Source organism: Centruroides vittatus, unplaced genomic scaffold (assembly GCF_030686945.1).
Source record: "Centruroides vittatus isolate TY-2023 unplaced genomic scaffold, ASM3068694v2 contig_299, whole genome shotgun sequence".
In the NCBI taxonomy this organism is placed as follows: Eukaryota; Metazoa; Arthropoda; class Arachnida; order Scorpiones; family Buthidae; genus Centruroides; species Centruroides vittatus.
In genome coordinates this window covers 732,336-746,055 of record NW_027121909.1, presented here as the reverse complement: position 1 = coordinate 746,055, position 13,720 = coordinate 732,336, and the positions used below count along the sequence as shown (strand labels likewise).

Here is a 13,720-nt window from a genome sequence, read left to right as displayed (position 1 = left end):
TTATATTATGAAATTCGGTACATATGAGATTACTTTCTTGCCTGATAATGTAAGTTAATATTTTTAATAATAATTTGAAGAGTAAATGAAGAATCTTTACAGTAATTTAAAATTCTGAGTTTATATTTGGATTTCACAGTTATTTATGTATTAATTTCTATTTTAACACAAAACTTAATGGATTTATTATCAAATTTAAAACATGGACATGCTTTATCCTATCGCAAGTTAAGTCCACTTAATTAATATTTATATTAATTTTATTCGGTAATAAGGTATTTTTTACAGCCTATGTTATTTATATAAAATGAAAAGCGGCGAATAGTTTATAGAGCTAATATCAACAAGATTGATCAGATACCAAAGATGTAAAGTGAATAATATCATTTGATGTTTTTGTAAATCTCACGAGTAAAACTTTCTAAACTAGAAATTAGCTTTTTGGTAGAATTTTTTTGCTTCTTTCGAAATAAGTAGCATCTCTCTAGTGATAATCTTTATGTAAATAAGAATGTTTAAGACAAATCTTCCTCTTCGCATTTACTTTCAAATTTGTACTTTTTAAAAAATATTTTTATGAAGTAAATTTAAAATTGATTAATGAATTATAAACTATGAAAACTTATCTAAGAGAACGTTTCGAGAAGTAAAATCTTTTTTTTTTCTTGTTGTCAATTTAAAACCAATTAATTTTTTTTAAACGAATTTTCTACTTCAGAAAGTTTATTTATGATAAATATACTAAAATATATTAATTAATTAATTTGTTCTGTGAAAAATCATGAGTTATCCCGTGACGAAACGAATTTATTCGACTTTAGTGCGTATGGCATTAGTGCTGTTTACGTGTATGGAACATAAGAAATCACGCGTTTAGTGACGTCACGATGGAAATTGACAGATGTGCGGTGACTTCTTGCAGAGAAATGAGCAATAGAGCAAAAGTCGGAAGACGGAGCAATATTTCAAAAGCTCTTATCCATCTGTTCCGAGTTTCCGACTGATGCGTGGGAATGGCCACCGCGGAAAACGCTTCCTTATTTTTTTATTTTATTTTATATATATATATTTTTTTATTCGTCTTCGCTACCGTTACATGCTCTTTATATATATATATATATATATATATATTCTAGTTGTAGTGAATAGCTACTTTCGTCATCTTTTTGTGACTGTAAAACATTCGGTTCGATTCCCACTCAACTATAACTCGCTTGTTTGTTTTTCTTCAACATTTGCTCGAGAGTTTTTACAATATTTTCTTTCCCTTATTCCTTCCCCACTCTTTCTATCCGTTAAATCGTGACTTATACAACTACTTTATGGTTGATTTGTAACAGTAATTTGTTTCTCTTTCCAGTTCTTGCTCTTCATGAAACCATACTCAAGTAAGTAGAGGAATTTATGGGTTTTAGCTAAACGATAAATATTCCAACTGAACCTAACTCGATTATTTTATTTATAAATTTTAACTTTTGTATAGTTTTTCTTGTTAATTCTCAATAATTTTGTGAAATATCTTTAAGTTTACACGTGTTTACATTAATATGCTCTCTTTTCAAGGTGTCCAACACCCGGATGCAATGGAAGAGGTCATGTGAACAGAAACAGAAATTCACATCGCAGGTAAAAATTTCAACACGTAATATATTAATATTCTAAAATTCTTTAAGCTCTTTTATAAGTTCACCATACGATAAATGATGGTTCTAATGATGCTTATCATCATTTAAATATTTTTGTCGACTTCTTTATGTTACGAAAATATTTAAATGATTAAAATTCACTTTGTGTATAGACAAGTAAATGAGATTTTTAAAAGTTTCAACTTGTTGATTTAGGCATATTAATAAGAATGTTCTTACAAATTAATTACGCATTCTTTGAATGTTTTACTTGTCACTTCACTTTATTTTGTCTTTGGACATTTCTCCAATTTCCATTAATCATTCCGAGGTATTTGTAAAAACAAGGCAAATCAACTCTCGATTGTTGCTGCTAAACAAGAGATTCGTTGATATGCAGAATCTTAAATATTCAGCTTTACAACCCTTTAATCTATATCCACCATTTGTCAGAGCTGACAGCTTCCATGCTATTGTCATCTAATAGGCCTGAATAATTTGAAGTTTTTGTGTTTTAAAACTGTTTCTGCTTTTACCTTAGCGGAATTTTGTTGAGAATTTTCTTAATTTTAATCGTCTCACTTGCGATTTATAGTTTAAAATGTTCTCTTGAATTTTACCAAGTTTTCTGCTAAAGATATATTTTGTTTTTATAACACTACCTTATGCCTTTTTATACTTTATAATTAAATTTTCCATTGCTTTTATATCTAAGATTTAAGTAGGACTAATTGCCTTATTATTTTTTTATAAATATTTCATATGCGATAGTTGAAAAATATCGATTTTTGTATTTTTATACTTAAGATTATATTATAGATATATTGAGAACGTACTATATGTGAAAGGTCGCACGATCACGTCGCTTATGTTACATTCGCATCGTCTGTAATTTCTTCTCAACATGAAAACATCAAAAAATTATTTTAAAATATTTATATATAAACAAATAGATGAACTATTATTCTACATATATATAAATACAACGCGATAGTTTGCGACTAATCGCGTCGCATGATTTGGCTTATTTTATCATCGCTTATGATTTCATACGCTTTCTGCTTATACGTTACACGTTACATATCTATTTTAAAATTCGATTAAAATCAGGTGTTTTATAATTGACTGTTATTGTTATTTACTCTTTAAGCATAGAATTAAACTTCTTAAAGCGGAAAATTTCGTATTTCATTTCATATTCAGAGATACGTTGAAAGTTTACTTAGTTACGCAAATAATTGTTATTAAACTCTAATTTTAATTCTATATGCGAAATTTAAGCCATTTAGACATAAATGTTTGGAGGTTGATCACCATATCAATCATCAGTTATTAAACTCGCGAATGTCGCGCCGCGCTGCGTGCAGATTACTAAGCACAGTTTTTTAAATTAATTAGTTTATTTTTTTATTTCTCTTAAAACATTAAACGTCTAAGGATGTTTAGGTTTGTTTTGATAAGAAAACAGATAGAATAAAAGATATAGGCCTATATTTGTTTCGCTATGTCGCGACGCGGCGCGTCGCGACATAGCGAACATTACATAGCACCGGACATTACAAGATTGCCCATAACTGTAATCAAAACGGCATTATCGGACCAGCTGGACGAAAGAGATAAAGTGAATAAAATAGTAAACTATAGGCTCGTTTTTCTCTTTTTCTTTCTGTTTTTCTTTGGGGATTCTTAGAAGCTTCGTCCTGTGTGCTATTTAATTATTATTAAGAGAATCTGGACAGTTGGTGCGACAGAACTGTGAATGAATGACGTCTTTAACAACTTAATCATGTTGACAGGACAATAGAGTGAATGAGACAGGAACAAAGACGAAAAGAAAGCAAGGAAAAACTCGGCATTTCTTACATCGTACGTCGGAATTGGAAACTAATGGTTTTTCACTTCAGTTCCGTTCGATTCCCATCTACTCTTTCTGATTAATACACTGCTTCCGGTTGGAGCGCCGCCTAACGGACATTTACTGTAACACCGGCGCCGCTTCATCCAGACACCAATTTCAACAAAATAAAAAAATTCAGCGCCATTTTTCTACTTTCACTTCTTTAAAAACAACGAAGCACATTTCGAGTATAAACAAGATTAATCAGAAAATCGATTTAATACCACCTTACCTTACAGTATACGAGATGAATACTTCCAGACATGCTATCTCAATCTATAAGCTTAAAGGCATAATATCTTACTATAGTGATATAGAATCTCTCCTTTGTTAGGACGAGATAGATGCTTCTACTTTGCAGTTGCAGGGACATTCTGAAGTAAATTATTAACTTAAATCCAGTATAAAATGAGAAATATTGCTTATATTATTTTTTTAGAGAATGAAGAATGCGAGTGTTTTTAAAACACCTTATTCTAGAATATATGTTTGATTCTAGAATTGCCTGTTACTATCTTTATAGTAATAAACTAAAGTTTATTCTAGGTTGAATATTTTGCTTTTATATTTTCTATCTCATACTAGAATAAAGTATAGGAAGATGAACAGTGACGATGTTATATGAAATTACATGTTCTTAAGATAATTCTTTGTGATTTTCTTTAAAAATTTCTAAGAAAACAGAATGCTCGAGTCTCAATAGATAGGTTGGTTGGTTAAATATAGGTTGGTCATTATAAATGAATCTGAAAGCTATTATCGCTCTATATATATATATATATCGAGCGATAGTAGCTCTCAGATATATATATTTGCTTTGTGAGTATTTCTTATTAGTTTGATTGTACTGTACGTATAAAGTACTTTAGTATTTAGTGAATATCTTTCAACTTTATAGTTCACTATAATAATTATTCTATAAATTTCAAAACAATGGCATATCGTAATGGCTAATTCTAACGTGATCAGTAAATTTTTAAAATTTTTTTTAGTTTGTCAGGTTGTCCAATAGCCGCTATGGAAAAGATAGCCCAGAAAGAACAGAAAACGCCAGGAAAAACTGTACAGCCTACAAGTCCTGGTAAATATTTTATATTCTATAAAAATAAATCTGTATAATGTTAACAAATTTTTAATTAATGAAATTTATTTAATGATTTTTTTATAGTATATAATATTAAAGTTTTAGTGTCTTTTAGAGAAGTAAAATATATTGCAATACATTAAATGTATATAAATAATACACTTTGTGAAATATTTTTGTTTTAACTCTATGCAATTTTTCCAAAATTTCGTCATTTCATATTAACTTAAAAATATGGTAGATAAAACATATGGCTTTGCAAAAGTTTGTCGAGATTTTTACGGGATTAAAATTGGAAAGTCTACTGATATTTGGATACTTTAGAGAAAAACTAACTTTAAAAACTTTAGTTTTGGTTGAAAGTTCTACACTTTTAATCTTCGGCTATCTTTAAGGACGTTTTAAGGGATTAGGAAGTCACCTGAGTGACGATGATACAAGTGAACAGGTGCAAGCGTCGCAGCGAACTTCGCTTAAGTCCGAAAGTGACCAAACGAAAATACTGTGACCTTCGAGTTTTCTAGGACGATATTATGCTTCAAAAAATCATTTTCTTTAACAAAAATAGTTTCCCCCTTCTCGGGAAACCAAACCATCAGTTATATGATAGATTAAGAAAGATGTCAGAACAAGGAGTCCGGCTTTATCGATATTCTTCAAATTGATGTATTTACTAATAATGTAAGTCAACACAAATGTCGAGTTGATCGTCATGAATTGAAGATAGGACCACTCAATCTTGGGTTAAATTTATTTTTTATGATAAAAACGAAAAATTTAATCCTTCACGAAAAAGAAGTTTATGAAAGTAGATGCCAAATGAAATATTCAAAAAGAAATTTTCTGTTTAATTCTATGTATTTAAACTCGAAAGTATCAAGAGAAAGCAGAAATTAGTAATGACTCAGATTTTTATATAATATCAAGTTTGCATTATGTCTTTAGATTAAGAATACAATTTCACATTTTTATTTTTGTGAAAACTAGATAATTATTACATGTAATAAGTATGATACAATACAATATCGGTTCTATTATACTAAAATATATTTAATTTGATATATCTAAGATAGCAAATTTTTATTATTTATACATAAAGTTAATATTTTCATTACAAATTGTGCATAACTAAAACAGCGTATAATTACAAAAATTCTTGAATATCGTAGAATCAGATAACAATTCAAACCTCACTCGACACTGGTTTTTTCTGTTAAAAATTTGGTTTTTATTCTGTTCAGTTATATTTTGAATGCAAGCCACTTATCATGCACATTATTTTGAAAAATTTTGATAAACAAAATACCTTTCATTTTACTTATTTTAAGATGTAAATTCAAACTTAGCCATGACCATTGTATTAATCGACATTTAATAGGATTTATTAATAAAGACGATTAAAATTGATAGAACTGAATCACGATGAAATTAAACTGAAAATGTAGGAATGTTGAACTCTAAGATACAAAAAAATTCTTACGTCTTAATTTATAATAGTTGTTTATTTGTATTTGTTAAATGTGATCTTTTACGAATTATATAATGATCATGATTAGACACTTATTGATAAATAACTTTTACCTGCGGTTAATATCGAAATCGGAATAACAAAGCGTATCTTTATTAAGAAATCGCCTGCTACCAAATTTCAATTATTAAAACAATAAAAATGTTGGCAAAATAAAAAAAATTTCATAGAATGTATAAATAAATAATATTAAACCATAATAATCGATGACTTTCGCACTTTTATAGATAATAAGCATTAGTCATTAGATGATGTTTATTATGAATAAATATTTAATTCAGTCGTACCCCATGCATTTACTGCACTAGTTTATAAAGCATTAACATATTCACGAACAGAAAAAGCAAGGATTGCGATTCATTTATTGATTTTCTTAAACTTATCTAACATTAATCTATCTAAAGTAAAGAAAAAAGATTTTTGGAAGATTCCCTAGGGTAATATTGCGGTTAGAGCTCAAATTAGAATAATTTTTCTGCTCTTTAAAGTTGTATTACTGTTCGAAAAAGCACCGAAGAGTGTATAATTATCTTTTTTATTTTAAATAATCTTAATTTCAATATTTTTCGCCAAACATATTATTAGCATATCGAAATTTTGTCGAAACCTACGTAATTAAAGAGAAAATAAAATCGATAAACCTCGTGGTGCCATCTCTCCTCGGCAATAACGACTAAAATTTACGATATGTCATCCTATTGTACAGTACATGTTTATAAGTTTCTCAAACTTCTAATAATGGCTCCATCCCATAGGATCGAATTCGTCAGATCGAGTATTGAGGCCCATGTGTTACGTTAAACAGCTGGATCTTCAAGATTATAAATATCCAGGATACGTATCCACGCCGACACCCAGGACACAGCTAGCTAAAGAATTAGAGAAGTATAGCAAGCCACCTCCTTCCGATTATGGTTACGATGTACATAAATATTATAATCGACCTATCGCACCCAAACCCAAAACGACAGAAGCTATGGAAAGAGAACCTAGTATGCATGCCAAACAAGGGACAACGTATAAGTAAGCAATAATTTATTTGATTAACATTTTAGTAGCCTTTCATAAATTGATCATCTTTTTATATTTGGCATCAATAAAATGTGTTCAAGGTAGCGATGCGACGATCGCGTCGTGCGCTGACTCAGGAAATCTATGACTCGAATATTCGCATCAAGGGTTGATACTCAAGTAAATTATTGATGCCTTATATTTTCATTAATTTAAAAATTAGCCTAGGTATATACAATGTAAACATCAATTGTTTTTAAGGTTAAATTTTGTATTTCTTCTGTAAAATTTTACTGCTTGCACCAGCTTTTTCAATTAGCTTAGTCGCACTTTTTAAATTGGCAGGTACGCTTTTTCCATGCTTAATTTTTTTTTTTTGTTTCAGGTATGTCTCAGGTTTTTGTATGTAGCTTAGCACTTTCAGCTGCATGTTTACTTTACGTTTATACAATATATAAAAGGTGAAATACCTTTTTAAATTTTTTTCTATAAATTTAATTATGAATCTTTTTTGTACGTCAGGTTTCAATAATTCTTTTAGGCGAATAATATATTGTTAAAACAGCGAGAATTGCAATTTAGATGTAGGATATTCCGAAAATATAAATTTCGAATTTTATTTATTTAACATTTAACAGAAGTTTAGAGAGGGAGAAATGGGAAAGTAGCGTTGCATAAACGTTAATCAGGACGTCGCGCGGTTTGCGAAAGTAAAGAGCTTTGCGCTGACTTTTTTGTCTCGAACTTTGACCTATAGGCAGGAGTACCAGTACGAACCTCAGATTCCGGCAGCCATCAACTTGTCAACTAAAAATTTGGAGCCAGTCATTGACTTGTCGGCAACAGGAAACCGCACGGTGACCTTACAGTCGTTGGATCTTAGTGTCAACAGAGTTGTCGGTGTTCCATCTAGGTAAAAGCTGCTATATTTACACCCCTTTCTGCATTCTATAGTCTGGTGATGTAAAACTGTATGCCAGCATCTTGTTTGTTATGAATGTTTTGCTTGCTTTCCTCTTTTCATTTTTGTTACATTGCTCTACTTTTGTTTCCTCCTTTTCAGTTTAGTTACTATCTTGCACGATTTTAAAGCTTGGCGTTAAAAGATCATTTGTTACAGATATTTGGTGTTTGCACGATATTTATTAACGTTTTAATATTATTATTTTGATATAATAAAAATTGTAACTACAACAACACAGTTTAATTGGCATAAAAAGTGTAACAAAACTTCAACGGCAAATCTTATAAGTGAAATTCTCACACTGAACGACAAGAAAATTTATGCGAATTTTCGTTTTTTTTTACAATTTTTGAGACTACAATAATGTTGTATATGTTTGTGAAATTATGACTGTAGATGAGTTTCCTATCTGTAACCATATATAGATACAAGTGGCGCCTTCGTGGAGAGATTCTGGAACTAAACTAGATCTTCGCGTAAATTTTCTTCTTTTTATTTATGAGAAATTTACATGTAAAATTTGTCTTTAGAGTTTTGTTACAACTTTATATATATACAGTATAACAATAGTTTTCATTAACCAATTTAAAAACAGTTAAGAAAATCAATTGCTTTTATATTCTGTTCTAATCAATAAAAGCATAAATATTTTGTTCTAATCAATTTATAAGACGTAAAAACTGGCGTCATTTAAAATAAAAATTCGACTGTTACAAAAAGAAAATTAACATAAAAGTTAAGTTTTAATTTTAATATCGTTCTCTCTATTCTCGCTTCATTATAATTTACTTTTTTTTTCCTTTTTAAACGCAATTTTAAATTGGAATTTGTAAGAACAAATTAATATCATGTATAATAATTTATACACTTGTCCATCTGTCTGTCTTTCCATTGAAATACTGATACTGTACTCTTTGTTGTTGAGAAAATCTTGTCGCTTCGTACTAGAGCATCTATATAGTTTTAATTAGGATGACGGCAGACAAAATTTAACTTTAATTATCTGCTGAATATCCTCATCTAACTCTGTAAACAACTCGTTTTCAAAACGTAAGTTTATTATTTGTTTTAAAGAAGCTTCTTAAGAAAAACACTATTATTATTATTATTATTATTGTTGTAGCTGTTTTTATGGTATAAAGAAAAATTAATTGCATAAAAATAAATAAAATTTTAGTAAAATTAAATTGAAAATAATTTGACTTATCATTCCAGAGTTTACTCACCTTTATATCTACGATTTATTATAATGAAGGATAGCTTTATCGAACTTTTCTCATATTTATGATGATTGATTAAGCTTGAATTTCTCAATCAACCATCATTTTTCGTGAAAATTGTTAATTTATAAATATGGTTTTAACTCATGTACTGTACATAAACATATTTGAAAAAATTTTTAAAATTGTTTATTTATAAACCTACAATAAGTTAAGCAAAATCAGAAAGTAACAATTAAGAAATATTTATTAAATATTTTAATGTTATTTCTACAAAAAATAAGTTATTCAGTTAACATATTCTTTCCGTAATTATAATTATTCATATAATATTAAATAAATAAATAATTTTAAAATTTATTTGTAATTTTTTATTTCAGAGTTTTCGCTGTATCAAATGTTTGTACTTAGATAATATTTAAAAATATATATACTTAAATATTTTAATGTAAAATGAAATAAAATAAATTCATATATGTTAATTAATTTATTTTTAATAAAATACCATTTTGTAAATTACATTCACTAAATATTTAAAATATTTTTAAGAAAATAAAATTGCAATTCTCCAATTTAAATGTACAGTGCATGGTTCAAAGTGGAGATAACTTAAGAATATTATTTCAGAAATTGCTCGTCTTTGTTAATTTTTGCGAAGTACATTTTTATACTGATTTTTATTTTGTATGAATCTATGAAAAAATATTCTTTGTATGATAAAAATAATTTAGTATTTTTAATAAAAAATTTTGTAGACGTGTAACTCGATTTTGACAATTGATCTTATTCTCTTGTTATTTGATTACAAATTAATTGATAATAAAATTTGAAACGTAATTCTTTCTAATTATGTTTAGTTATATAAAATAAGTGTTTACAATTTTCTGTGCAGAATCTTATGTAAGGAATTGAACTGTAAACGGTCAATATAAGTTATAATTAGTACATATGACATTTTTATTATTAGGATTATATCGAAATCTTTCAGAAATAAAACATTATAATTTTATTGTATAATATTAAGAACAATGTAAATTTCATAAACAGTTTTTAAAACAATTATATGAATATTTTACGAAAGAATGGAAAATAAGTACAATACGTGAAGATGATATAAACATGACTTCGATTCTAGATTGACTTGACTGAAATTAGCTTAGAGATTTTTCACTTGTATCTCATGCAATTAAAATCCTTAATCATTTTAAATCTCCTAAATATGGGTCTAGAAAAATTAAGAATAAAATATTAATCTCGCTGGATAGGCAATTTGCTATTTGTTTCTTAAGATAAAGATAACGAAAACCTTTCCAAGTATCTTACGTTTAAGATAAAGTTTCAATCTGTGCATATGAAACCAGATAGAATAAAATATAGTGAAAGCTTCACGTGAGGAAATTCTATGTTCTATTTATAAAAGAATATCTTGCAGTTGGTTAGCAAATTGTTCTTTCAGGTCAGTTGAGATTCCATTTACCGTGAATTGTCACGATAAGATACTTTTTAAACTTTATTATTTCTTTTGTAAGTTATTTGGATTTCGATTTTGTATTTTTTTAAAGCGATAGAATATTTTAATATATGGTTTAATTATATGAAATAAGCACTTAAAAGTTTTATTAAAAATACAAAATTCAGGATGAAACTTTAAAATTATTCTTCATTTCATTTATTTTATAAAACTAATGATTTTCTTTATCGCGATTTTAAAAAACTATTTAGTTTTTCTATATAAACACGTAATTTCATATATGAAAAAACTAAGCATACTATTAAAATATTAATAGTTAAACTTAAATTCTTTCTTTTAGCTTTGAGTTATTTTGATAAAATAAAATTTTATTTATAATTCTATTATTGTAACGGATCATATTACAAATAAAATTGTCCAATACTATAAATAAATTATCTTCAGATACATCTCAGTTTCGTATGTTTAGTGAATTATATTCCATTAAAACTTTAAATGAAATGGTATATAAAAAACCAACTCTGAAAAAATATATATATATAATATTAAATTAATTAAAAATAAACAAAATTTCCTAATATGTATTTATATCAGGCTAAAATCAAAAATTAAAATACGAGTTAAAATTTTTTGATTCAAATCTCTTTTATAAATCAGGTTTGTAATCGTATAAAAATTAAAGCATCCCCTTTGGGAGTAGAAAGATGAGAAAGGAGGGGAACTGTGCCCCAGTGCGATCATGGGGTCACGTTTGCTTTCGAGAGACTTATAATTTAGAATTTCAGACAGTTAAGTGCCACTGAGGTGCCGCACGCGTCGGCAAGTGTCATACGACTTCAGAAAACGTACCCAGTTGCGACTGCTAGCAACGGGTGCAGCAGGAAAAGGTACCCAAAGAGTTGAAGCAGAATATGAGCTTAATTATTCAGATGGGGAAGATTGTAAACACTATTAATATAGGTAATACATCATCATAAATGAATCTATATCAATTGATATTTTATTGAAGAAGTATTCTAATGATTGTAATGTTTAAACTTCTTCATTTGTATATTATTAGTAAAACTCTAACAAATATTAATACTGTTATCGAGCTAATTATAGTTTTAGCTTGTTTTAGTCATGTAGACTTACCTGTTTCTATGCTTAGATTTATTATTCCAAGTAAAATTTAAGATTGCAAGATGATTCCTCACGATATAATTTCGCAACTTGGTTTCGTGTGTCTTCAGGTTCCTTAAGCAGAATGAGGACAGAAATACTGCATACTTGTAATATTTAAGCGTTCATAATATTAATAGAATATTTATTTTTTATAGCGAAAATAAGCACTGAAGCATTGAAACATAGCTTTGTGAATCTGCGTAAAGTACTGTAGTTTAGACATAATTTCGATAATGATATTTAGTATTAGCTACTCAAATAAAACAATAATAATATTTTCTTGTTGCAATCATTATTTTGGTTTTAATATTGTCTATTTATAATATTATAATGTAATAATTCAACTAAACATTAAAGTAAGATAATTAATGATTTGTTGTTATATGAAAAATAGCTTCACAATGAAATATTTCTAATAGTCTATATGTAAAAAGTTTTAATATCTCGTATTATTATACAAGGTATTAAAACTTATAAATTCGAAATAAATTATCATAATATTTTATATAAAGATTTATTGTTATTAAATCATTTTATGTAATTAGCATAAATTTTTTTAAATTTTATTTAATAATGATTAATTAATTAATCAATATGAAATTAAGTTTGATATTGTAATCTAGGAATCATTGATACTCTATGATCTATAATTGTAAGAATTTTTATAAACATGAATTGAATAAATGTTTATAAGACTTCACAAATGTACGAATAAGTTGAAAGAAGTAAAATTTTCTTGAAAAATTTTACTTCTTTCAACTTAGTAGCGTAATTAATATTTTTTGAAGACTCCGTTCAATTAGCTTGCAACACTAAAAGAAAACAGAAAAACATTCGAGGGACCGATATGGATAATATGTATAATATATACTTTTTCTTTTTCAGCCCCCATCCAGCGATTGTCCCAGCGGGAGGCCAGAGACCATCAGTGCTGGTGACGCCAAAACCCATGTATCCACCCAACCCCGTCCCGGAAACCGAACAGACGGAACCAGTCGATTTCTCGACGGGTCACGTGACACCCCGACCGGAAGTGTCTGATCCGTAATAGCCGGTGCTGCCACCACCACGGCAGTCATCCACCATCCCGGATCTCCTCCCGCTGTCAGCAGGACTCCGATGGAACCAGCTCCCATGTCTCCACCGACAACGCTTCCGATTGCCGTGTCGCCTCACTGCTCACCTTCTCCTCAACCTCCTCACTCACCCTACCAACAGCTGCACTCCATCCAACCTCCTCAATCTCCCTATCCTCAGATCCAGAGTCCGGTAGTGGGAGGAGAAGCTGTCAGGTCACTATCTCATGTCACCGTAGGAGATTATGGAGCATCCGAGAAAGAAAAGTGAGTCTCGCTTAATTTCCTATTCATTACTTAATAAAATTTCTTGTATTTTTAAAGAAAAACATCAATCAAACACTCTTCTGATAAAGATAGAATAGTGTATGTCAATACAAATATCCTTTCCAGATCATGGTAATGATCATTCATAAAATATTGCCATTCCTAATGCTGATCTTTCCTCAAAAGTATAGCTTTAATCACCAATATTTCTATGGAGTTTAAAGTAAATAAATCGGAAATTAATTTGAGAGTTTACTTAAAACAATACTTCTTACATCCTTTTTAAAAGAAAAATCATCTTTAACTTTACCAAAATGTTCATCTTTTTACAAATTACATTAACGAAAATGACTCGTTACACGAATCTTTTACATAATATATATATTCTGATATTTAAATATATAAATTAGAAA

The 13,720-nt window shown here is 28.4% G+C and overlaps 1 protein-coding gene across 1 annotated transcript in view; it reads left to right on the top strand.

Annotated features, from left to right (window-relative positions):
- The window catches only part of LOC136972617 (myelin transcription factor 1-like protein), a 149,054-nt gene that overhangs the window by 105,470 nt on the left and 29,864 nt on the right, over positions 1 to 13,720 (top strand). The window contains 7 exon segments of the mRNA XM_067267195.1: positions 1,361 to 1,388; positions 1,564 to 1,626; positions 4,515 to 4,603; positions 6,890 to 7,157; positions 7,903 to 8,058; positions 12,850 to 13,006; positions 13,009 to 13,307. Of these exon segments, the coding sequence (XP_067123296.1) occupies positions 1,361 to 1,388; positions 1,564 to 1,626; positions 4,515 to 4,603; positions 6,890 to 7,157; positions 7,903 to 8,058; positions 12,850 to 13,006; positions 13,009 to 13,307 (1,060 nt within the window).